The sequence below is a fragment of the Oryzias latipes genome, chromosome 4 (genome assembly GCF_002234675.1).
Source record: "Oryzias latipes chromosome 4, ASM223467v1".
NCBI lineage: Eukaryota > Metazoa > Chordata > Actinopteri > Beloniformes > Adrianichthyidae > Oryzias > Oryzias latipes.
The window spans coordinates 8,227,878-8,254,100 of NC_019862.2; the positions used below are offsets into that span (position 1 = coordinate 8,227,878).

Sequence of the window (26,223 nt, forward strand, 5' to 3'; positions counted from 1 at the left end):
GGGCGGGGTTGTTCCTGCCATGCTGCCGCTCTCTCTCATGGAGCTTCTGAAGCTTTTTTTTCCCTTCTTGATGGAGGAAAATCTGACTGAAGAAGCAAGGATTTCTCATGATAGATAGAGATTTGGGATTCGAGCCCGCGGATCCTGCTTCAACCTAGCCGGGAGTGAATGTGGGTTTCATCAGAGGAACCTGCAGTTACATGAACGTGAGTTCTGCACACAACAGAGCCCTTTGGTGCATTTTTGGGACAAATAGGAGCTGAAACCGAGCTTCTGGAATGTCTGGCCCCTTTGCTCATCGACGGTTTGAACCCTCTGTGTGCTTCCCTCTGAAAGGAAAGGTCCTGGTGTTGACTTTATGACGCGACTGTCGGCCACAAAAGCTCTTCTCTTCACCAAAGAATGCACATTTTTCAGATGCTCGCCTTTGAGGGAGAACAGGATCTGCACAAAAACACATTTTTCTGAGGGACAAGCGCACCGGTTTAAAAGCAAACATTTAAGCTTCAAAAACTATCTGAGCATCCTTGACTTTGGTCATGACCATCAAACAGAAACCTGGAAAAAACTGTTTTGGGGATACAGCTGACCCAGAGTACTCTGGGGCCTTTTTGACTGTTTATTTTCTTTCACTTTAACAACACATTTTTAATTCTTGATGCTGAATTTATTTCCAACGGGGAAAATTTCACTTTTACTTTTGCTTTTAGGTAGATGCTAATTTAACCCTGGAGAACCCAAGAGCAGATTTTAAACTTAATTTGAAAAAAATTTTTTTTTGATAATTTTGAATTTCAGAAAGTTAAAGAAGAACAGTAAAAAAAAGGATAAAAATTCATGGAATTTAAAGAAATTAATAAAAACTAGCAGCCAAATATGCTCCTACGGATTCTCTAGGGTTAAGGGAAGTAGATAGTTTTATAATAAAGATTAAATGTGAAAAATCTAAATTAAAATCCACAAACAAAGCAAAGACAAGGTCAAAACAGTGAAAACTGCCTATAAAACCAGGTGAACCTCTCAGAAATTATGTTCCAAGGATTCATTCCAAAGGATGTCACAATCATAACTAAAAGTAAAGCTTCATCACGGTGACTCCAAATAAAAGAAAGTTAAAGTCCCATTAGTTGTCATGGACTTAGTTGTGTGAAATTGGGGGAGCGGTGAGCTGCAGATGCACCTGGGAACCATTTGGTGGTTTTAATCCCCCAATTCATCCATCTAATGCTGTATATCAAGCAGGGAGGCATTGGCTCCCATTTCTTTGGAATGACTCTGCCTGGACTTGAACTCACGATCTTCCAGTATCAGAGTAGACACTCTACCACAAGGCCACACAACATTAAAACGTTGTGGTCTGGATGCTTAGTTTTCGTGCCAACATTAATTTCCACACATTTTGTACATATTTTTCTGAATAACTTGTTGGTTTATTTAGAATAATAAACATCTGTTGTGATCTTCAAACACAGTCCAATAAAAGTCAGCATCTTTCATGAGCTTTCACAATTTATTTTTTATTAATTTTTGGAAGGACATTAACAAAATGAAATGATAAAAAAAAAATGATGCCGACAAATGTGTGTTTTTATTTGTCTGCCTATAGAATTATTAAGTCTCCATTTATGTCCAGATTTCACCAAAAAACACTGGAGAAAAAAAGAAGAAATGTGTTTTAAAATCGTTCACATCTGATAAAAGGAGCCATGAAACTGTCAGGAGTCATCTGGACCCCATAAGATAGCACAAGGGATAAATGTTACATTTAGAATGGAGTTTTGGCTGCACGCAAAACGCCCAAATGGTCAGAAACATGTTGGGCAACACTGATGAATATTTGACCCTTTACTTTTTGGGGGATTCTGGTTGTTTGGTTTTGGAAAATACTGAAAAGAGGTGTTTCCTAGGCCAGTGGGAGGGGCTCAACCTTATGTAGCGGGGAACTGTTTCCCTCTTTGGGGAGTGTTTGTGGAAACTCTGGAGTGTTGCAGAAATCATTGTTGCATTTTCTTTTGATGCTTAGACCACTCAAGTCCCATTGTTTTCTTGAGGTTTCTGTCTGTGCCGTTTTACTTTCCAGTGTTGTTGTTTTTCCAACATGAAGAAAGAAAATTCAATTCCTTCCATTTTTAAGCATAAAAAGACATTTTCGCTTCAAACGATAGTTTTACTCTTTCCATCATCTTCATCTGTGTCACAAGTTTATCTGTTTATGAGATTTCAACGTCATGTTGAAGGCGATGACTTCACAGTAGTTTTAAAGTCAGAACTGAGGTCGGCTGTAGAGAGTCTTTGGCAGAAATCTTTGTACTGTCTGATGCTAATGATTACTTTTTTCTTCCAGTAGGAACACAGGACTGGTACTCTCAAAGCTCCTTAGAATGAACGGTACAAAAGTTAAATACAAGGAACTAGCTGAATGCTGTTGTTTTCTCCCTTTATTTTAAATATACTCAAGTAAAATGCATAAACTACTATGAGGATTACTATTTTAATTTAACTGCTTCCTACCGACCTCTGCAACAGTTCAGCTGCTGAGCTTCGGCGCGTCTCCTCCTCATTCCATCCAGTGAACAGAATCTTGGCAGTTCTCTTGTCGAGTCGCCTACAGTTTCCTCCTCCTCGTCAAAGGTCACAAGCAGAGGAGGTGAAAGGAAACTGCAACAGAAAAGGAAAGGGAAGGAGTCAAACTCCTAAAATGTAGAGGAGTAAAAACACAAGTCTTCTCTTTTTCAACCTCAAACCTTTTGTGGCGTTTGAATCGATTAGAGTCGATGTTCCTATAGGGGTTTGAGCCCAACTCCACATCAAAGCCATTAAAATGACATTTTGATTAAAGACGTTGTTAAAGATCCCCTCCAATCATCTTCTCGTCTATTTTAAAATTGTGCCCATTGATATTTTAATTATGAAAATGCTGTCTTTTGTCAAAGTTTAAAAAAAAACGTCGGTCAGCTTTTAGGACACAGTTTCTGCAGAGCAGCACAAGTTCAGTACAAATATACCTCTGAGCAGAACCACTGGTGCGCCCTGTGACTGAGAGCTCTCTGTTTACATGTTCTCCCACTAGCTTACAGCCCCCACAACCCTACCCTAACAACAGCAGTGAAACAGAAATGGCAGCAATATCAGAGCTTTCTAGTCATACAGTTTAGATCCAGATTCCAGCTCAGATGAGGAAAACAAAGACGTTCGTGGATCTATTTGTCTGCAGGTGGATGCATCAGAATGGAGCGGACCGCCCAGCGTATTTTCCACGTAACGAATACGATCTTTTACGAACTGCGTTTTTCCTTTTGTTCCTGATTCACAACGGTTTGAGTAAAGAACTACTCAGAAATGTAATTTTAAGCTTAATTTTCTTTACATATGTCCTCCATCATCAGAAACAAAAGATTCAAAACACCCAAAAACTGATTTTCATCAGAGTGAGACTTAAAAGCCACAGATTCATTGTGTCTGAAATTGATCCAATTTTAGACCTTTGCTGTGCATCAGTATAACTCCTAACTATGTAACTGTAATGTTTGAAAAGGGCAGATCATTATCCTGAGTTATTGTTGTTGGTTTCTCATATCTTCAGTGTTCTCATTTCATCTGATATCTCTCAGTGCCGCTCATGGCGGAGAATTGAATTCCAGACATATAACACCACGTCTGGGGCTCTGTCTGCATGCATGCATGCATAAGCATCAGGTCTCTTTCTTGTTTTGGTTTGAGCTGACCTGTCAGTTCCTGAGAGCCCCCCCCCACACACACACTGGTATCTTCTGCTAAGACAGCAGAAAGGAGACAGCCTCTGTGCTCGCTCCAGTGGTTAGGCTGTCTGGCTGTCTGTCTCACTCTCTGTTTACTCCTCCCAACCAGTCAGCTCTGAAACCGTAGAGCTGCTGCCAGCTAGGATGCCCAGAGTGGGGGGTTTGGTATGAAGCAGAGGAGGTGAGGAGGTAAGGGGTCAAGAAGCTGGAGAGACATTTAATAGCAGCAGTAGCGGAGATGCAGAGAAGGCTGTTATTGTTCCTTCTCGAAGGTGAATCAGATTTGATGAGTGTCTTAGTTCTGAACCAGGAAGAACTGGGGAATGAACAAAAGTCATAGTGAGGCTCAGAGAGATCAGAGAAGAACTTAAAAAGCTTTTTGCAGCAGGAGATCCTTATGTAAGTGGAAAAGGGAAAGGCTCCTGTTGGATCCACTGCAGCTTTTCGGATGGCTGGTAATTTCAACGCTGCCACTAGCAGTAAAACGTCGTATTTACGAATGCAGCAAACTTTTGACGCCTGAACCAAAATTACTGGTATCACATTTTACAGCCCGGTAAAAAATGGAAAGAAAAAAAAAGCTAATTTGACAAAAATTCCCAAAAGGCAGAACTTTAAAACAGGACATAAATGACTGAATTTTCTCACAATCCATAACTCCTAAAAGACTTTATAGTGCAGGACGATTCGGACACATTCTCTTTCATTTATCTATTTTAAACAGCTGATGTTATGTCACTTATCTGAGTCAAAGTGAAGATTAAAGTCAAAACCTAATGAATATAAATATTTCACACTATAATTCTAATGAGTTCCGATGATGAAAACGTATAAAAAATAAATATAAATAAATGTTTCATAATGAAAATTTGTCCAAACGCAACGCATATCTTGTGAGTGTCAACCCAAACTGGTTTTTCGCAGAGGCTTCTGGGAAATGTCCAGGGCACCGGATTTTGGAATCATGGATTGTGTGTAGGACTGGTGCATGGAAACCCCGTGTTCGATTTCCAGAGACCACCATGAGCTTCATCCACTGAGGGTCTTTCACGCCACTGGCTTACTCTGTAGATACAAGTGCGCCTGTCAGGAAGGGCATCTGCCATGAAGGAGAACAACAAGATTCTGGCACCTTGACAAAATGACAAACCCGCCATATCGTGCACTAAAAGGTGAGTAGTGAGGGAATTTGGACACTATCTGACATTTATGTTCTTAAATTACATTTTTCCATTTGTGGCAGCAAAATGAGATTCCTGCAGTTTCTAGCTTGGTTTCCTTTTTACCTTTAACCCTAGAGCACTATCGCCAGGTGATTTTCACCCAAGAAATACTGTTTACATGACTTTCAAAGTGTGGCGTGTCAAGGAGTCTGGGCCTTCACCAGGGAAGTCTCACATAACCAAGGAATGGGTGGACCAAAAACCGAGTTTCCAGTATCATTTTCTTATTTTTTAGGATTTTTTTGTTCTCAAATTTCTAATTTTTCAGTAATTTTTGAGCATTTCTTTTTTAGGAACTTCCTATGTTTTTCTCTTTCATTTTGTCACTCATACCACAGTTGAAACTAAAAGAAAACCACTCTAATTCATCTTGTGTTGTCATGGTTTGATATATTTTTTATGACTACTTCTACAGTACATGTACTTTTTGTTGGGTATATTATATCGGGTAAAAATTACCCGACAAAATTGATGGTATAACTTTTTATGACCAAGGTTTTCCTAAATAGTCTAGGAAAGCACCCAAAGTGTTCATTCAAATAAAGTAAGAAAAGTATTCTTGAGTGGCTCCAAAGAACTGCTGAGTTAAAGCACTGCACATTTCTCCTGCAACAATCCCACTTTCATATCAATGCTATCCGTTTTTCATGGTTACACTTTTTAAAGTTTACCTTTGAGAGATTGTTCTCCTCAGTTTCAGCCTTTTGCAGAAACCAAACAGAAGAGACTTAAACACAAAGAGAAGACAAATCCGTTGTTATTCTCCGATGAAGGATCTTGTATTGAGCGGCTTTTTCGGCCCCCTCCATGTTGACGTGTGGTAAAGTGGGACATCATCTCTCTAAGACTATAATTACTTCTTTTGTTCTCTGAACGTTTAGGAGGAATTTGTGCTGGGATCTCCGGACCTCCAGGTTCTCCACATCTTACCTGCATAAACTCAACCTGTTGTGATACGAGAAATATTTTAAAGAGAAAAACTGGGAGATTGGTGCTGTTCTAAGGTTAGTCTCTTACTTTTCTTATTTTAAATCACCTTTATGTTTGTCAGGTTTTCTCCTGTTTCACATTAATTTTTCAGTTATTTGTCTCTAGTAATATAAAAAAAAACTTAAAATGTACTTTCTCAATGCGAAATCCTCGCTTGTTTTCATTTCTTTTGTCAAGTTATGGTTCTTTTTTTTTAATTTTTCATGTTTTAGTTTAGATTCTGCTCTTTATTTAAATATACACGGTATTTAAAGTTTGTTTTTAAATTTAGAATACAATAAAAGTCGACTTTATTGTCATTGTACACGTCGCAATTGAAGCAACAAAATGCAGTTTGGATCCATCCAGAGAGCTTTATCAATAAATAATTAATCACTTTATTTCTATATCACTTTTCAAACACAAGGTGCTTCACCAAAAACACTCATAAAAAAATTGTTTAAAAACAGTTTTAAAAAAGTCAGTAGACACATTAGATTCAAAGCAATTTTACAAAAAACATAAAAAGAAAAAAATAGACATGAAAAGGGAGAAAATGTTGTGGCTAAAATTTGAGGAGTCACAGCATAGATTAAAATATAGACAGGATAAATGCGCACAAATGATAAACTATACAGGCCATAAAATACTAAAAGGCCCAATAAATAAATAAACACGTTGATTAAATCAGCCAATATGAACAATATGAATATATATATATATATATATATATATATATATATATATACATACATAAATGTAAATTGTAGAATAAAATAATTCCTACAGTGTGCATAAGATTGATGGCTTAAAATTGAACAGATGAAGTGATAAATTGCGGGTAGTTTGAATGGTAGTTCCGTCCATGTGTGCATATTTTTGACTTGTGTGTGTGTTCAGTCCATGAGTGCTAAATTTAGTTATTGCCATCAAACATCTCCCACATTGGGGTCCTGAACAGACCACCATTTTTTGCCATGTTCATGGTAAAACACAACGGGCCCAGTACACAGCGTTGTGGGACGCCAAGGTTTATGTGTAACCCTTGTGCTATCCTATGGCCCCACCCTTACTTTGACGTGTTATTCCTACCATGACAAAGGTGGATAAAGGTGGAAAGATTTCATGTAATCCATGGACACCAGTGAAGATCATAAATCATTGAAGAAAAAAGGTTCAGAGCACTGTCTAGTGGGTCTAGATGACCCAACTCCCAATGGTAAAGTGTATATGATAGCACAAGGGTTAAAGTTGATAAATGATGAATCTAAAATTAGTCCTGACTGCATGCATCCATCCATCTTCCTCCGCTTATCCGGGCCGCGGGGGCAGCAGTCTAAGCAAAGATGCCCAGACTTCCCTCGCCCCTTAACTGCATGCAGTTAATTAAAAAAAAAAAGTTACTCAATTTAAAATGTTGAAGAGTTGAAAGAGTTTCCAGATTAAAGTGTTCGATCCTGCAGAATGTTAGGAGAAATTTGCATGAAACTCTGTCCCTTTTGTCAAAATGAGCATAGAATTTGGGCCAGATTGTCCGCATTGATCTATTCATGCTCGCTGAGGTTTCATGGGCTGGCCTTCAGGGGCTCCCAGGGGGAAGGTGAGAGGAGGTCGATTTCTCCATAATCAAGCCGTCTTTGTCCCGGTCCGGAGCAGGCGGAGGGCCCAGGTGGGAGCCCCAGACCAGGCAGACACACGCCAATATTTGGGTGGAGAGGCGAGCGCGGCGTCCTTATTCTTTCCACTTCATTGCTTCCTTTGTGGTGGCTTCAGGAGACGCTGCACATGCACTCTACTTCACACACAAGCGCGTGTGCATCCATCAGCAATTCACATTTCAGAGAAAGCCACTTTTGTGTTTGCTGTTGTTTTGAGTCTCTGGAGTTCTTTTGTGCCTCACAGACTTTCAAACCTTCATTTATTTGCTGCTTTTCAATTGTGCTGTGAGCAAGTTGTGTTGGAATTTCTTTCGGGTTGACACATTTTGCATAACAAAAGGAACTATTGAACGACAAGCCCATCCTGCTGTCCAGTGCCAGGTCTGCTGTGCAGAGAGGGGTGATTCATCTTTTTCTGCTTGTTTGCGTTGCATTTGAACCCCGTGAATTAACCTTTTGATAATTCCTGCACTCAAAGTGGCACAGATGCACCACACATGATCAGGCTTTGAGACTTGGTTTACTTGGTTCCATGAACATCATCTTGTAACGATACCTGAGCTGGCGTGCAGTAAACTGAACGGGACTGGCCTGCATCATGCTGGGTGCTGGGCTAAAGCACAAGCCTGTTTTCATGTCTGCGCTGAGTTGTTTATGGAACACAGCCGTCTGTGGACTGCAGACGGGAGATGCAGATGCGACGGTAAAATCTACCTAATGACGTATTTCACATGCTTACATGTTGCTCCGTTGGATGTTAAGAAAAAGCTGTTTGCTTTGAGAGCAGAGAGAGCAGACGGCAGCAGAGCTTTCTGACCTGCTGGTGTCTGATGCATCTGAAATCTCTCCGCTTTGCAAAGGTTTGAACTTCCGTGCAGACTCTTGTGTGCTTTATTTCTTTTCCCCCTCTTTGAACCATCCGAATCTGCGAAGGCCATTACGAGGCCGCAGCACTGGACAGAGCCTGTTGCTGGCACGGCGACAGGCCTGCAGAAGGAGATTGTAGAGCCGCCTTTTGTTGACGTCCAATTAGGAGCGCTTTGAGCTTTTCCGCCGTCTTTGAAGAGACTTTTTGAAGAGACGCTTTTTTCCTGGAGCCAACAAAATCTCCATGTCATTTTTACGTAATCACATTAATCAAATGGCTATGTCCGAATTCCCTCACTACTCCCTAACCTCTAGAATACTATCTAGTGCCCTGGATTTTAAAAGCAAAAACATGCTCACTTTCTTTTAAAGGGCCTATATCATGTTTTTCTTAAGCCTTTTAAGAGTAAGCTATATCCATATATAATGTAATATCATTGCCTTTGGCACATTAAAGGACATATTTTTTATAAAATGTGAGTCATTTTTGCAGATCATTTTCCAAACTGGAAATAAAACAATTCAATCTCTGAGGCTGTGTCTGAATTCATACCCTAATCCCTGTCTACTAAAAACTAAATGGAGTGTCCCCCGCCTTCGCCCACGAGTGGCCGGGATAGGCTCTGGCAGCCCCGTGACCCCGAAGGGGACAAGACTGGTTTAGAAGATAAATCAAGTCAAATCAAATCAAACTTTATTTATAAAATAGTGCTTTTCATGAATTTTGTGCAGCTCGAAGCGCTTTAACATTAAAAACAGAAAAGACACAATATTACAGTAAAAACCCAACCCGCCCTTCACCCTTCCCACTCCCCTCTGTTAAAACACATGACCCAAATGAATATATGTTTTTCTCAAAAAATGTTGCTGTGGTCTATATTTGCATATCTAGTGAGCATTGATGCACGCTGGCTTTTCGCAGAGACTTCTGGGAAATTTCTAGGGCACTCCATTTTGGAATTGTATTGTAACGTTCGGCCTGACATAAGGAAAAGTCAGAGACGGCCGTTTCCAAATGTGAAGCCTTTAATGTAGCTTAAACGGTTGCCGTTGGCCGCAACCACGCCAAACACGGCCCAAAATGGAAAGACTTGCCCTGACGCCATCTCCTCATTCGATGTCCACGCTCTCCCCACTCTCCTTTATATTAACTCCGCCCCCCATCCAATCACATTCATCTAACTGACTGGAGCACCAATGGAAACACAGAACACAACAGAATCACTTAACACCCATTGAGGATAGCAACACAGAACAGATTAACACAGTTAAGGCTACACTGCCTCCCCCCTACGAAGCTCCTCGTCCAGAGGGGTCGCACACAAAGTCACGAAGGTGGGAGGGAAGTTTTCTCAGTCTCTGGGGCCTCTGTGAAGCAATTACGGGTGGAGATGTCGGTTGACCTGAGACCTCCTGCTGCTGTGGGGGAGGTGACATAGCGGTTACCTCTGTCTGTACGGGGAAATGGGCCCATGATGTCCACGACCTCTCTCTATTGGGGCCCCCACTGTCAGCTGCTGGAGTTCGGCACGGGGCTGATCAGGGGGACCTTTGTGCGCTGTGCTGATGTCACAGCGGCGACAGAAGCCTTCCACGTCCCCCCTAAGCTGGCCCCAATAGAACCCCTGTCAGAGGTGACGGAGTCTTTGACACCCCAAAGTGTCCGGCCCCAGCAGCTCCATGGCAAGCCTGGAGGACTGAGTCTCCAGTGCCTCCCACCGCTCTTCTCTGGTGGATGGCTCTTTCCAGGCCCTTTGAAGCACTCCACCCTTCAATCTTAGGGCATCAAATCTTTCAAAGAGTCCTTTGGAGGCAGGAGAGCACCCTGCTACCTCCTCCCACAGCGGTTTTGGGTCGGCCTCCCCCCACTGCAGCACTGGTTGTGGATCAACATCCTGCTCTTGCTGTGCTCTCCAGTAGGAGGGTCAATGCCCTGTGCCAGTCTGCATACTGGCTCGCCGCCTTCACTGGTGTGGCTCTGCTCCTCTCTGCTGAGCTCGGCTTCTTGGGAATCCCTCTTTTCACAAAACCTGCAGTCGATCTGGGCACAAGGGCGTCGAGACATGGCGTTGGGATTAGCATGGCGAGCTCCTGGCCTGTGTTCCACTGTAAAGGAGAACGACGCCAGCTCCTCCAACCAGCGAGCAATCTGACCTTCAGGCTCGTTGAAGGTCATCAGTCACTGCAAAGTAGAGTGGTCTGTTTGGACCGTGAAGGGGGAGGCCACACATGTAGCACCTGAAGTGACCTACGGCTTTAACAACAGCCAGGAGCTCTCTGCGAGTCACGCCGCTCTGTTTTGTTAAAGCTCTTGCCTAAGTAAGCCACCAGTAGCTAATGCCCATCACCTGATATATCTACAGGTAAAAAGTTAATAATATTTTCTGTTTAAATGTCAAAACAGGTTTTTAAATGTATTCCCATACTTCTTAAACAGAAACAACCTTATTGATGGGGAAAAAAATAGAAGTGAAAAGGTTTGTTTTTTTTATACGACCTTTCGGGTCTAAAACTGCAGTTTGTCTTTAAAGACCCACTCTGATGAGGACATATATGAAGAATATTAAGCTTAAAACTGCATTTTATGATTATTTTTTCATGCACACGAACAAAAAACCAATAGAAAAAGATGGAATTTGTGATGTAAAAAACACACTGGGTGGGCCACATTCTCCCCGCTCCGCTCCATCCTGATGCATCCACCTGCAGACACATAGATCCATGAACGTCTTTGTTTTCCTCATCTGAGCTGGAATCTGGATCTTAACTGCACGGAGGGATAGCTACAATGTTGATCGCCATTTTTGTTGCAACGCTAATGTTAGCTTGGCGTTGTGCTGGGCTGTAAGCTAGCAGGAGAGAGCTCTGAATACCAAGGATGGGAAGGGGGGTGGGGTCGCTTCATGCTCAGGGTTCAGCCCACAACTCAGAGGCAAAATTTATACTTCTTTTAAATTTTGGGTCAAAACGACCTAAGAACGCTTTGAAAGTCAAATCAGAAACGGGCTTTGATAAAAATAAAAACTGCTCCGACATTTCTTTAACATTTTTTTGCTAAGGTTTAGCCCCACCTACATTTGCCTGTTTAGTTGCTATAGGCAACAGGACTTTGAGGACATACACATAATTTAAACCCAGCATAGGAATCTCTTACAGCAACATGGAAAGGAGCAAACCTGTGTTTTCCTTACAGATCTAAGCCGCTCCCATCTCAGAAACTATGCTAAGTATATCAGCGGCACCTGCATGATTATACGGCTGCCTGCGGCGCTGAAGGTCACAGCTGCTGTGGCAAAAACAGGACAAACACAAACCAGGTTCCTCATCTGGAAGCTTTTTATTGACCATGTCAGAGCAGTACAACGAGAAGTAACAGGCTCCATCAGCTTGGTAAGTCCGCCTAAAACTGATGAAGTGGTGTCAAACTGAGCAAAAAGGTTTGGAAAAGGAGAAAAATGCTACAAAAAGAGCTTTTATTTACATCACTGACGCTGGGTTAAGACAAACTAAATTAAGATCACTGGAAACTCTTTTCAGACAAACTGTGCAAATCAAAGACATCTACAAAATAATTACAAAGTAAATGTACAATCTATACAAACAATACTTCCACTGAAAGTAGTACAAAAGAAAAAGACAACACAGCTTTGCTATCAAATCCAAAACAACACAAACGTTTCGGCAAAGTTTGTATCCAACACAATTTCAGTTGAGTTTCTACAATGAGAGGCTTCTGTAAAACTCACAGAAATTAGACACTCTCTCTCACCTTCGATAAAAACAGGCAAACAAAAACGCACAAAACCCTGAGACACAAAACTGACACACGTCCTGATGGGCCACGTTTGCTCCAGAGCGGCTATTTAGGACTCTGTGGAAGAAGGTACAAATTTAGCTCACCAAAACGGAGGAAAAACCCGAGTACGAGCCCTAAAAATAAAGACAGGAGGATTGTTTCTGCGCACAAAAATCACACACTTCCAAAACGGTCTCCTCTGCTTTGCCACATGCCTGCACACAGGGCCTCCACACAGGAAACAGGAGCTTTGTTCACGCGTCAGAGCAGAACTTCAGGAATGTCCTCTCTGCAACGGATGATGAAGATGCCACAACAGACCCATCAAGGTTTCCTTAAACCAGAGGCATTTAGATGAGAAAAGGCACTTTTCTTCTAGATGTTTAAAAAAAAGGTTCTTTTCTGGTGAAGTTTAGACCTCTGAGGCCTGAAAAGAAAGGTGCAGAGTCCGAAACCCTCAGACATTGAAGCCTGAAGACATGAGCTGGGTGATGGAGTTCAGGTGTGGTGATGGGACAGAGCAGGACTGCTGTAGCTTATTTGCCCCAGTAGGGGGACTATGGTTGATGGGAGGGGGGCATGTTTTTAAAGGAGATGGCTTGGAGGGGTCTGCAGTTAGCATGGCAACCGCTCCCCGCTCAGGCTGCATGGGAAAGTTACACAAACGTTTGAGTAAACGGGTCGGGTTGCTTCCATCAGGCCGGATGCAGCTGTGATGAGATTCGCTGAACTCCTTCATCCTCATCGTTCTCCTCTTCCTCCTGGAGCTGGTGAAGAGGAGGCGCAGACGCCACGGCTCATCTGCGGAAAGACACAGGGTTGTTAATGTGCATATGACCACGTGAGCAGGGGAACGCTGAGACCTCAGCTTATCGCTGCAGCCTTCCATCAGGCCTGCCCACGTCGCATTAATAATGCGCCAGGACAGGCGCTGTTCAACCAAAGCAGCCGCGGCATGTGGGATTAGGCTGCTCAAGGCTTTTTTTGTTGCTAGGTGATAAACGTCTGAGGGAGGCGATGGGGGAAAAGACGCGTTCAAAACCATCAGCTTTATTTAGGTAAACTCCAAATCTGAAAATGACTCCAGTTTGAAGTGATGCATCTGCTAGAACGCCTTCAGAGAGAACTTTCTGGAATCTTATTCCCCCTCAAATAACTCAGCAGAGGAACTCCTCATGGATCTGTGTGAGGCTGAGGAGGAGCCCGAACATCAAGTTCACCTCTGCTTTGTCTCGTTTAATGCTTCAGCTTCCCACACATGGAGGACATTGACATTCCAGCTCCACTGGGGGCTTTGTTTGGAAAACCTAATGAGCTTTGTTTGCTGTGACTGACAGAAGCCTGGGCTGATCCATTTGCTGCTGTGAATGCCTGGAGCGCAGCAGCAGCAGCAGCAGCAGCAGCAGCGGCGGCGGCGGCAGCAGCAGAGCAGCACAGACACAGCATTGTGCAGCCACACAAAGATGGAGAACCTACATTCAGGTCTGGGATTAAAACGCTGAAAAACACCTGCTGAGCTGGTAGACTTTGGTAAAACTGGAGATAGATTTAGTGTTGTGTGAAGAACGCACAAAACAACAAAAGCATAAATGAGCCAAAACAAAAACATATCTGCAGAAATGCTGAATTTTTCAACATCAGTCTACTTGTTCAAAAAAGTGTCTGCTTAACCTAAAGCAGCTATGAAAGCAGAATATAATGACTAAAAGTCATCCACAGACCCACTCTATTAACAGAGTGTTGGGTGTTTTTGTTCTTGTAGCATTTTTCTGATGACTGAGGACATAAAAACATTTAGCTACAATTGCATTTAAGTATTTCTTCAATGAAATCATTGTTTTCCCCCCAAAATGCTGTTGGAAAAAGATCGCATTTATTTAGTCCCAAGCTCCCTTTATGCTGCACCGGTAATGTTAGATTGGAGGAGTGAGGGGCTGTAAGCTAGCAGGGGAGCTTGTAAACAGAGAGCTCTCAGCATCTGGAAGGGGAATGGGGGTGGGGTGGCCAAGGGTCCAGCCCACAACTCAGAGGAGAGTTCCTGATGGACTACTGTCGCTCTGCAGAAACTATGTCCTAGAAAATGACAGCTTTTTTAAAGTTTTATAAAAACTGTTCAATTAAAAAACCCATAGGAACAATAGATCAAAACATGATAAGTTGGTCTTTAAGAATCACTTGATTTGGTCAGAAAGACAATTTCACGACAAGAAATATGAAAGAAAAAACTAACATAACAAAAATTTGGATGGAAATAAAAAAGTTAAATAAACATGAACTCGTTTTGTGGCATCAGAAACCGGTGCACCTACTGGTGTGCTGCAGTCCTGCAGGGGGAAAGAACCGAGTGTAACACACAAGGTGGCTCCAGCATGACTGCACAGAGCTTATATAACACTCCTTTATGACTTCAGGACAGAGGAGTCAGTCGACTTTTGCTTTGGATTGAAATCAGGTCGCCTCAGAAACCCTACGAGGACCTTTGAGGAGCATCTTAAAGCAGTTTCTGCATGCTGGCTGCATCCGACAGCAGAGAATCCATTGATGCAGGATGTTAGAACTCAGCTGGACCAAATGCAAATCATTCAATGTCTTAAAATCCCACTCTGATCTTCGTTTGATCCACTTTCAAAGTCTTCCCAGTGGTCTTTTAATTATGATTATGCCGTTTTTAGCCAATACCTAAACAACCTGTTGTTTCCTAGGACATAGTTTCTGCAGAGCGACAGTAGTTCATTAAAAATTCATCTCAGAGTCTGGGCGAGACCGCTGTGGGGGAACCCCGCCCCCCTTCCCCTCCAAGTTGTTGAGAGTTTGGAGCCGCACGGCACATTTTTTGCGTCCCAAATATGATCTTTTTCAAACAGCTTTCTCTTGTCTGCTCCTGATTCACAAGAATTTGAATAAAGAAATACTCAGAAATGCAATTTTCTGCTTAATTGTCATTACACACAATAGACCAAAAGTTTGGACCCAAATTCTTATTAAATTGAATGGGAAGGCGTGTCCAAACTTTTGGTCTGTACTGTACGTCCTCCATGATGGCATGATGGTAAAATAAATAATATATATTTAATCACCATCATTTACATATTTATTGAGAACAGGAGATCACAAAGATTTTGAAATGTTTTTCTGTCAGCTTCAGCAGTAAACAAAACAAACACAACTGTTGTTTTGGATCATTTAACAACAAATCCTGAGCCACACAACGGACTGAGAAACGGTGAAGCTGTGGATCCCAGTTCCTTCTGTTCATTCTAAACTGCTAGACTTAAACAGGACATTAACCTTTAAGAAGATTTGCAGCTTTATTTTTAACTCCTCCCTCTGCGGCGTAGTGAGAGTGGCCTTTTACCGGCGCTCATGGTGTCGCAGCGGGATTTGAACTTTGTGCAGCAGCTTTCTAAAGGTACCACACAAGACAAAGGTCTTCCATGCAGACGGGCTCAGATGTTTGATAGATTTACCGACAGCCCAGAACGCTTTAGGATCAACCTAACCCAGCAGGAACAAAGTGCACGCCGTTTTGCCACCACCGTGGCCTACACACACAGAGGAGCGACGAAGGCAGTGTTCACCTTTCACCCACTTTACCATGCAATGATTTTCGCTGACACCTGTATTCTGAGAGCGTCAGAGAGAACATCACTGTTGGGAATGTGTAGGCACTGCAGTAAACCAGTTCATTATGACCCACACAACAGGATTCTGGCTCTCCTAAATCTAAAATGACAATTCCCCTTTGTGAGCTATGAATGGAGGCCCTTTCAGCTTCGACTGTAATAGAGAAGAGAACTAGACCGACCAAGTATGACGTGTTGAAAATGGCTCATTTCTGAGTTCAATACAGACGCCGACATGTTGGAACCATGAAAGCAGTGATTGACACCCCTACACTTGATCGTGGGCAACACGAAATCTGTCAAACGTTTCAACGGTTCTGATTGGTCCGTTTATAACAAGTTGCAATAAATAAGATATATCATGACAAAAATAAGATTAGTAGGAACATGATGAAAAGATGGCAGAGCAAGAATGGTTATTCTGACAAATAACTGTTTATTTCTCTATAGAAGTCTATGGGATTTTGGTTTCTTGGCACCAGTTTAGAATGCTGGAGGAGGAGCGGGTCACTCACTTCAGTTCTCATATACAGTCCAGGTTCAGAACTGTGACGTTTTTCGAAGAATTACAGAGGCTTTCAGTGTGTTTAGCAGGAATTACACCTCTAAAAGAAAAACAAATACTTGAAAATGCCGGCTAAATCTGTGAAAAAGCATCCCATAAATATTCTTGTCTTCGCAAATTTAGTTTAAAAAACCAACAACAGTGTGAATATTCCTTTGGTCCTTTTAACCTGGAGGACATATATAAAATAATTCAAAACTAAAACTGCGCTTCTGAGTATTCCGTTGTTCAAAAGCTCAGGTTTGTGACGCGGCAACTTAAAATGGGTAGGCCATAGTCTCACTGCTCCACTCTGCTCCTCTTCCTCACCCCCTCATGTACAAATTCCATGTCATCTGAGTGGACGTCTGACTCAAAACTGTACGGCTGGATAGCTCCACAATCGCTTGCCTTTTTTTTGTGTGCGGCTCTCGAGGAGGCTCTCGCAACCAGGAGAGGGGAAGGAAGGGGGCGGGGTTGCTCTGCGCCAACAATCCCAACCACAACTTAGAGGCGAATTTTTTGAATTTGGCTCAAATCTGCCAAATCATAATTAAAATACCCCTGGGGTGGTTTTACAATACAAAAAAATAGTTTGGATTGGAATGTTGGGTTCATTGCCAGGCGGCCAGCCAGTCCATCACAGCCCAGCTGGCTGTCTGCAGAGGCCGGTATGACAGCCCGTCTCTTTTTTTAAGGATGTAATCAAATTAGTTTGGGTGATTAATCAGCCATTTTAAGCGTCATCTTCTGTCTCCTCCTTTTTGTTCCACGCAGCATAAAGAAAAAGGCCAATAAAAACTCCATTAGGTTTATGCAAATGGAAGCGGCCGTGCTGAGGGCTGTAATGTGGCACACTGATTACTCAGGGGAACGGAGACAAAGCGTGCGAGTGCACATGCTATGGACATGTGTGTTTGTGAGTGCACGTGAGGCTGTTCTGTACACAGACACTGCCATTAAAGCCTCATTCAGTTTGTGTCACAGCCAGGCATTAATAAAACATTAGTGCGGAGTCACTGGGGCCTCTGCATGCCTCCTCCAGGAGCCCGTCCTGACCCTTTTATTTTACAGCAGCTGTCTGGGGACACAGAAGACTTTCTCTGCAGCCCCAGGACCTCTCCAGGTGTACCCCCTCAACAGAGCCACGCCCACTTCTTAAAAACCACAATTGGTGCCATTGAAAGGAGAGATTGCTTGGTGTTGTTGTTTTACAGAAGGGGGGGGGGGGGGGTGATGAGCTTTGCAATTAATGCAACTGAAATGTCATTGTGGTCTTTCCTCCAGAGGTGCCTCCATTATATTTTGATAAGGGTGCCAGGTGGCTTCAAAAAGGGCGGCACACAGATGGGTCCTCCTGTGGGACATTTCAACTTTCATTCAGAAATCCAACACAGACTCTGAAAACGTAAAAATATAAACGGCTCATAGAAAAGTATTTTATGTCACAGGTTTTATTTGAGCCGTTTTTAAGTCATCTAGATAAATTTTATTTAAATTAAAGCATCATGGAATAAAAAATTACGTTCTAGTAAAAATTCAAATTTCCCTGCTCTTGTTCTAAAATTAAATATTTAGGATGTACTTTTTCTTTTTGATTAAAATAAATGCAAAAAAAAGTAGCACCAAAGAGAACGGCGGAAAAAAAAATGATCAAACTAGGGAATGTAAATAATTATAGATTCAGTTCCCAACGACAATATAGTTGCATATTGTTTCTATAGTTTTTTAACATTTTTGCACCTATTGCCCCCTATAGGTGGAGGTTGGAATAGTAGTTTTAAGCAAAAAAACTAATGTCAAAACTTTTTAGCTTCTATACTTTTCCAGTATTCATACCCTCCTTTTTTTGGGGGAGTAAAAACTGTTTTGTTGTTTTTTTTCTTCTAACCTGTCCTTTCCCAAAGCTGAGCAAGCAGATCAGAGCTGAAGGCCTTCTGTGAAGAACAGATTTCACTTTTACAATAGGAGTTTATGGATCTTCAGACAGAGTATATTTGTATAAACCCCTTTGGTATTTGAGGCTAAGCTTTATTTATAATACTTATATTTATCTACATTCCTTGTTGGATCGGACAGGGAAAAAAAGAGTGGGGTGCTAGAGATGGACGGGGGGGGACGGGGGGGGGGGGGTGTTAAGATGTGGGAAGCTGTCGATAACACAGCCATAACATAAGAGTGTCACAAATATATTTCATGACTTAGTTCTCACATACACACAACTCCACACCCACCAACGAAAAGTCTACACACAACTATTTACAGGTTTTAAGTATATTCATACATAGAAGACTTATGCACACAGACAGGTACACACAAGATTTGCATTAGCAATACTATTGGAGAGGTGTGTTAAAAACTATACCCATAATGTGCAAAGGTGAATAAGCAATGTGTGCTACTTCTTATAGTGTACCTTGATCAAATTGAATGCTCCAGCAAAGGCAGGAGGCCCAGCACCCCACACCCTTTGGCCAGCGGGTGTGGCCGCTGGCCAAAGTCCTAGACCCCCCCCCCCCCCCCGAGGACTAGACCTGGCAGCCCCCCAGCCGAGGAGTAGGAGGGACAGATGGCGCGCAGCGCCGGAGCCCCCACCAGGGCAAGGACCCGCCCCACCCCAAGGCGCACCAAACCCAGACCCAATGCCCCGACCAACACCGGCGCCCAGATGAGAGGTCTGCCACAGCCCGGGAGTCACGAGCCCCACCCACCCCCCAGGACAGGCCGGGACCACCCATGGCCAGGCTGCACTGCACACCCGGGAAACCTGCCCCGTCAGCCCCACGAGGATAAACCGGATGAAGTGGCAGAGATCAAACGCCTGATAGGGAAGGCGGACACCGACGACCAGCAGAGGCCCCAGAAACGCCCAGGGGGACAGTGAGCCCGAGGATCAGGCTCCAGTTGCTGTGAGCAACAGTGGAAAAACTGGGTGCCCTGATGTGCCCAGAAAAGGGGCCTTACCTAATTTCTCGGGGGATACAGTCCACCCAGCTCAGATGTGGACTCCTTCACCCCGTGGAAAAAAAGATGCAAAGTCTGACATGAATTCTTAATGGAGAAAATAACTATGTTGTAACTCCAGGAGGACATGGTTTGTAAAGGTGGAGAGGCAGTTAAAGTAAAAAAATGACATTCTTGAGTTTGTAACCAGCGTGCCGCTGTAAATGCCTCCTTTAATGTTTGTGTCTTAAAGAGGACAAAGTATGTGAGAAAATTCTGAAGGATCTCCGGTTACATGGCGTCTGTCTGGCATCTGGTGAACAACCAGACCTGATGGAACGCAGCCTGACTGTCGACCCTCAAGGTTATACGAGAGAAATAAATCTAATGTCCTGCAGGATTTGGAACTGTTGCAGAGATGTGTTTACCTCTGTCGGGACCAGAGCAGATAGGAAACTGTTGTTCAGAAATACTTCCCCAGCAGCAGTGACCCGGCCCTTCAAGCCTAGGTTTGAATGTGTGGTGGGGGGCACAAAAATACAGGAGGTGGTGACAAAGAACAGGAGTGCCTGGTATTCATGTACGGCTTTGAACCATAAGGCAACAACAACAAATGTTAAAGTTTAAAGAGACACTGACCGACTCTGGAAAGATCAGGCAATACTGACGATTGTGTGAGTGTGTTTGTGCAGAAATGCAGTGAGGGTGGAAACCAAGTGGTTTTACAATAATCAGAAAAACTGCAATGGTCCTCGTGAAAATATGTAAAAAGAGCTGACAGGTGGTTTTTCAGAAGGAAAACACCAGAGAGGAACACACACACCCACACAGTTACATTTCTCTCTAACCCCAGATGAAAGCTGACAGCCTTGGGAGCGATGTATTTTTAGGCAGAAGCTAGTCTTGACTGCCAAATGGTGTAAAATATAGCTCTACTTCTGCTGGTCTTACTTGCATTCCACTTTTATCTATTCTGTTTGTCTTTAGATTTCAACCGGGACTCGCAGTAGGGGTATAACAATTCATTTTACTAACGATTCTATTCATTTAACTTGTGGTTGCTAATGGTCGATGTTGGTTCATTTTGAGCGATCCAATTCACCGACCTAAAATCGATCCAGAACATCTTTAGCCAAAACAACCAGTGTGACTTGGAAATAAATATCAGGGTACTGAACAGTACAGGTGAAGTTTTCCAGATTACTTGTATTTCTTGCAAGATAATCAAGTGTAAATTAAATATGTGTACAAACAAGAATTAATGGCAATTAATCAATTTAATTTTATAACCGTATAGGTCAATTCAATTCGATTACGAGCTTGCCTCAGTCAGATCGATCTGGTTGGATTGTAGGAATATACATTTGTTGATTAAGTGGATTATAGTTCTACACCCCTACTGTGAACGCTATAATTAGGGTTCAGGAGAGTTCCAGTAGCACAAAAATATGTCTGCATGGTGTGTTGTTTTAACACTGCCAATTCATTTCTCCGTCTGATGAGAAAGAGGTGGCTAGTGTCAGGGTAGGAAGCCTGTCTAACGAGGTGGAAACATGAGATCCCCCCAGTAATTAAACACGAGAGCAGTCAACAAGCGGGCTGGTGACTACTGCAACTGTGAGAATTCATAAAAGAGCTTAATCTTTCAGAGTCAGTCAGTTTCCATCCCGACACCAAAGACCCATGGATACGGCAACCTCATAATGCTAAGCCCCTGGCTCTATCATCTCCAGCTGTGTACTACACACAAGCCACACATAAGCCTTCTTCTTCTCAGCAGCTTCCTAAAAAATTCTCTGGAAGAAAAGAAAAAATTAGCTTATTTTGGAATATTGTCAATCAGAAAATTATAAGGAAAACAGAAAAAGAGACAAGAAAAAAGGCATCAATCCTGTTCCATAAAACACTAACAGGCTGCTGTATCCTTCATCAGGACAATAAAAAAACTGTTTCTCTGGCTGTCAACTGCACCTGTTTATAGAAATTTTTGCCTCGTGCCATGAAACCTAAAACTACCGCCATAGGGCACAAGTGGAAACACCAAACCTACAAAAAAAAAAAACAACGCTGCGTTTCCTTGATTCCTTTCAGCTGCCAGCCTCCTCTTTCCACCTCCTTTTGCGTAGTGTGAGAAACAGAGAAATTTTGGTCCAACATGAAAGTGTGAAAGCTGCCTCCTACTTCACGCTGATTGGATCCAGCAAAAAACAAATTTAAGTGGTTTGGTGTGAGACGTCCCAGGAAATCACATTCATACACCCTGGAGATGGGATCCTCCCAACTCCATTGTTCCCTTCTAGAATTCCTGATACCATTTCTTAACTGCTCTTGTTTCTTGGAACAGAACAGGCTGCTCTGTCAACACACGATACTGTGGAAGACATTCTTGATCCGGAAGATAACTGGATACTGTGCAATTATAAGAATTGGCTTTTTAGTAAAAGAAACCATTGAAAAAATTGACTTTAGGACCTAAATTCAACACAGAACAGTAATTAATTTAAATGCGCTAAAAACTGAAAAACAAATCAATTTTAAACATTGTACATTAGATCAGTTTAACTGTAAACACCCAAAAAAGGAGACTGAAAAACTATACAACGGATGTTACCAAAAATGCAATTTTAAGCCTATGAAAAACTGAGAATGTCTATTTCAAATTACCAAAAAGAAGCAAAAATGTATCTCATTGTTGTCTCACAGCGGCCAACTGTCCCAGCTGTGCCCTCTTGACTTTACAAGCTCAGACCTGATCCCCCCCGTCTCTCCAGTTCACTCCTGTTGCTTCCATGTGTAGACGTTGCTTTGTAATTATCAGCATTGCTGACATTCTTTCTGATATCCAAACCAGGATTCCATGATGTTTGTTTAACACCAGCAGCCAGATAATGTGTTGCCACTAGCAACTATACCCCAGTGAAAGGCCTTAGACTGGTTGTCCCAGAATCAAGTGGCCCTGGCAGTTAACCAACGGTACAGTACAGGCTCTTTTATATATACATAACTTATTTGTGTACGTGACAATTACTTACCAAAATCGTTGGCTGAGAGTCTCTCTATGCTGGGAGGTACTTCCAGGTGCTGACGAAGGCAGTAGGAATGAGCGAGTATGGCACACTGGTTACACTGTCCCAGGAGTCTGAAGATGGATCGTAGCAGTCTAAAGTCTTACACCTCTGAGCCCCAAAGTAGCCACCAACCACATAAAGTCTGTTTCCTGAGGCCACGGCATGACAACTGATCCTTCTGGCGGTCACATCACCGAACTTTGACCACTGGAACGTCTCGCTGTTGAACCTGTACGCAGAACTGGCCGAGAACTCTGTATCCCCCCCGATTACTACCACGTGATTGCCAACCACAGCTGCCGCTGTGTATCGCCACAGCTGTGGGCAACTTGCAGGTACCGACCACCGATTCTGGCAGGGGTCAAAGCACTGCACCTTGGGATATTTGTCTCTGTTTACACTGGTGCCCCCAAAAGCAAATAGTTTTTTTTTGGCTCCAACCACAGCAGCATTGCTCACCCCTTCTCTGAGGGGTGCGACCAGGGTCCACTTGTTAGTCTGAGGGTCGTACTGTTCCACCTGTTTGAGGGAGACAGACGGGGAAGCTGGGAAAGATCCGGCAAGGGATGTGTGTCCTCCCACCACATACAGCATGTGATCAAGTTCTGCAGAACCGTGTCCAAACCTGGCTACCAACATCGGTGCCGCTTTGGACCATTCATCGTGTAAGGTGTCATAGACCCAGACATCTTTGGAAGCTCCGTTCTCAGAGCCACGGCCTCCAGTGACATAAACCTAAAGCACAGTAAGAGAAACATAATGTGACAACCTTCTGGAAGTTTTATGAAGAAAACAGTTGATGCAGTACGTGTAACATACATACCTTGCAGCCGATAGCACAGGCACTGCACTCTTTCCTGGGGCTGGGGATGTCTGTTTTAGGAGTGATCTCCTTTGTCTTGTTATCAATCATGTAGACTTTATCGCACATGAAAGTTTGTCCGCCCAGCAGCAAAAGTGCCTGGCTGACTTTTCTGGGCCGTGCACAGAACCCAGTTACAATGCCATCATTTTGGAGGATCCTCATCTTACACCGCACAGCGTCTTCAACTATCTCACGGCCCACTTTGTGGCACATCACAAGCTCTTCTGAAGCCACATTGTTCAGCAAGTAGGACTCAGGCAGCAGTGCCAGTCGAACGCAGCGCAGCAGCTCGGGCAGCTCGCCATGCCTCTGCTCCATGTCCGCCTTGACCCAGTCTATAACAGCCTCATACACCAGGCTCTCATCCTCCACCTCCAGTTCCTCACTCAGAATCAACTCTTTGACTTTGTCTCTGGGCAGATTGAGGAAGTCTTCAGTTCTGAAGAGAGTGGCGAAGTTAGCCAGGCACATCCTCCACGACAGCTCGTACAGTCTTTGGCACTGATGGGCGTCAGACAGCAGCATCATCCCCAGACAGTTAGACGGGTGCAGGTTCTTTTCTAGAAACTCTGCTGCTGCATCCCTGATGTCATGAAACTGAAGCATGTCTCCAGCTTCAAGGAGTGACTCTGCATTTTCCTCATTGATGATGACTCTAGCTGAGTAGGCATAGTCGAGTAGCAGCTCCAGCACTTCCGGGTGGAGCGAGTCGTGGAAGTTGACGTCATCGGCGCGGCTTTCCCTGAGCCCTCCGCTGAACATGGCCTCAAAGTAGCGGCTGCAGGAGGCCAGCACAGCCCGGTGGCAGGGGAAGGAGCGGTTGCCAGCCTTCAGCACGACATCAGTGAAGACTTTGCGTTTGCGCAACAGGTTGAGTTGAGTCAACAAGCTGTCGGCATGGGACGTCTTGTGGAAGAGTTGGATATTCATTGAGCCGGAGCTGGAGCGAGACTTCCTGTTTTCGTGGTTGCTGACAGACATCTTCGACCTGGTAGCAGAAAGTGACAGAAGAGGCATTCCTTCACAAAAAGTAGGGGTGTAGCAATTAATCAATAAACTGATTAATCAATTTATATTCCTACAATCCAATCTGTGAGGCAACTTGTTAATTGAATCTAACTATAACATTATAAAATCATTTCAAGCTTGATTATATCGATACTGGAAAATAGCGGCCAAATAGCGGCCGATAGGACTGGCACGAGGGCCACGAGGGTTTGATTCCCAGGTGTGTGATGAGCTACATCCAGTGTGGGTACTTGGGTACAGGGGGGCCCAAGTTTGGGTCCCCCTGTGCTGGTCCCCAGCCTAGATAAAATACAGGGAAGGGTATTCAGGTGTAAAAATCTCTGCCGAAACACCTGTGCAAATCAGTGAAAGCTGATTCGCTGTGGCGACCCCTGAGGGGATTCGCCTAAAGGCAAACAACATATTGATATTAGAAAATATAATTAGGATTTCTGGCTAAAGGTGTCCTGGATCGATTTTTAGGTCAGTGAATCGGTTTGTTTGAAAAGAACCAATAGACAATGAATCGTACATGAGCAACTAGAAGTTATGATGTTAAACATTAAAAGGAATAGTTACACCCCTTGCAAAAGGGTAAAGTAAAAGTCACGACATTTCCTTTGATGTGAACCACTAACACTCCATTTTATGGTTAAACAACCTTTTGAGCAAACCTCTGATTGTCCTGCGGAAATGAACTTTAGACTTCAAATAAGAGATCAGGTGGAGAACACTCCCATGGAGAACTCTGATTCACAAAAAGTGGCACCAAGTGATCGACAACACCAACAAGAAATATACAAGAAATATACAATTTTAGTCGTCTATGAAGACAGTTTGATCTAATCTATGTTAAATAAAGAAGCAACACCTGCGTGTGTTATCCTGAATCCCATCTTTCTACCCCTATAAACATGTCAGCTACTGTGAGTCACCTCCAACTAAAAGCAAAGCCAATTAATTCCTGCCAGCCGGCTCTCTTCTTCACCAGCTGGATCTCATGCAAAGCTGGTGACAGAAGCAAGCCTTTGAAGCCCACATATGATGCGACACCTCAAGGATAGAATTATGCAACTTCACTGCAACAGATGAACACTAAATCCCCCCATTCTGACGAGGAGTTCCTGCTCTGACTGCACACTTTAATGTGACTCCAGTTCTGCACTCAAACATCCATAAAACACCTCGCTTTCTTATGGTAATCACCTGCTGGAACAAAGACTGTGGTCTCCCTGAAAACCACCAAGTAATTATCTCCCGCTTTACAGCCCCTATTGTTTCACGCCAGATAAATTTAATTCGGTTCTTTAGTCCTGCTAAAAACAGGGAGGGGGCCACGATGGACTTCCACGCGGCGTGAAAAATCCAGTTCTCGGTGAGACCCTGCTCTGCTCGCTGTTTCAGCACGCGCTCAACTTTCCTCCCAAGTTAGCCAGCAGCCGAAAAACCCTCGCGGCCGTAAACTACAAACACTTCAAAAGAGCCAGATTTACAGCTCGGAGCTAAAACGCTTCACATGTTCGATGTCAGAGAAACACCAGACGGTCACAAATCTTCACGAACGATTCTTGTTGGGGAGGGTTAGCGTCAGCTCTTACCTCAGACGAAGCTGGTTCGATTCCCCTTTTATGTCGCCTTCCTTGATTCGTTTGAAGTTTTAGAGTAAATTATTTTCAGGGTTTAAAATTGAGTCGAATTGTAAACAGACAGGAAACGATGGAGCCATTTGTTCACCGTCAAACTTGGGAGTTTGTCGGAAAAAGGACAAAGAAGTGAAAAGTTTAACTGCCGTCGTATGTCGGTTGAAGCCACGCAGCCTCTGAGAGGAGCGGAGACACAGCGCAGGCACAACTCCCCGAGACTCCGCCCCATCCTGCTGCTGCCGGACGATCGACCAATCA

At 43.4% G+C, this 26,223-nt stretch overlaps 1 protein-coding gene across 1 annotated transcript; it reads right to left on the reverse strand.

Annotated features, from left to right (window-relative positions):
• Positions 1–11,793: 11,793 nt before the first annotated feature.
• LOC101174902 (ectoderm-neural cortex protein 1) lies at positions 11,794–26,155 on the reverse strand. The gene is made up of 4 exons (XM_004067710.4): positions 25,921–26,155; positions 23,273–24,302; positions 22,414–23,184; positions 11,794–13,072 (listed from the first exon to the last, which is right to left on the reverse strand). The coding sequence occupies exons 2-3, from the start codon at positions 24,293–24,295 to the stop codon at positions 22,438–22,440; spliced, it is 1,770 nt and encodes a 589-aa protein (XP_004067758.1). The 5' UTR covers positions 24,296–24,302; positions 25,921–26,155; the 3' UTR covers positions 11,794–13,072; positions 22,414–22,437.
• Between the last annotated feature and the right edge of the window lie 68 nt (positions 26,156–26,223).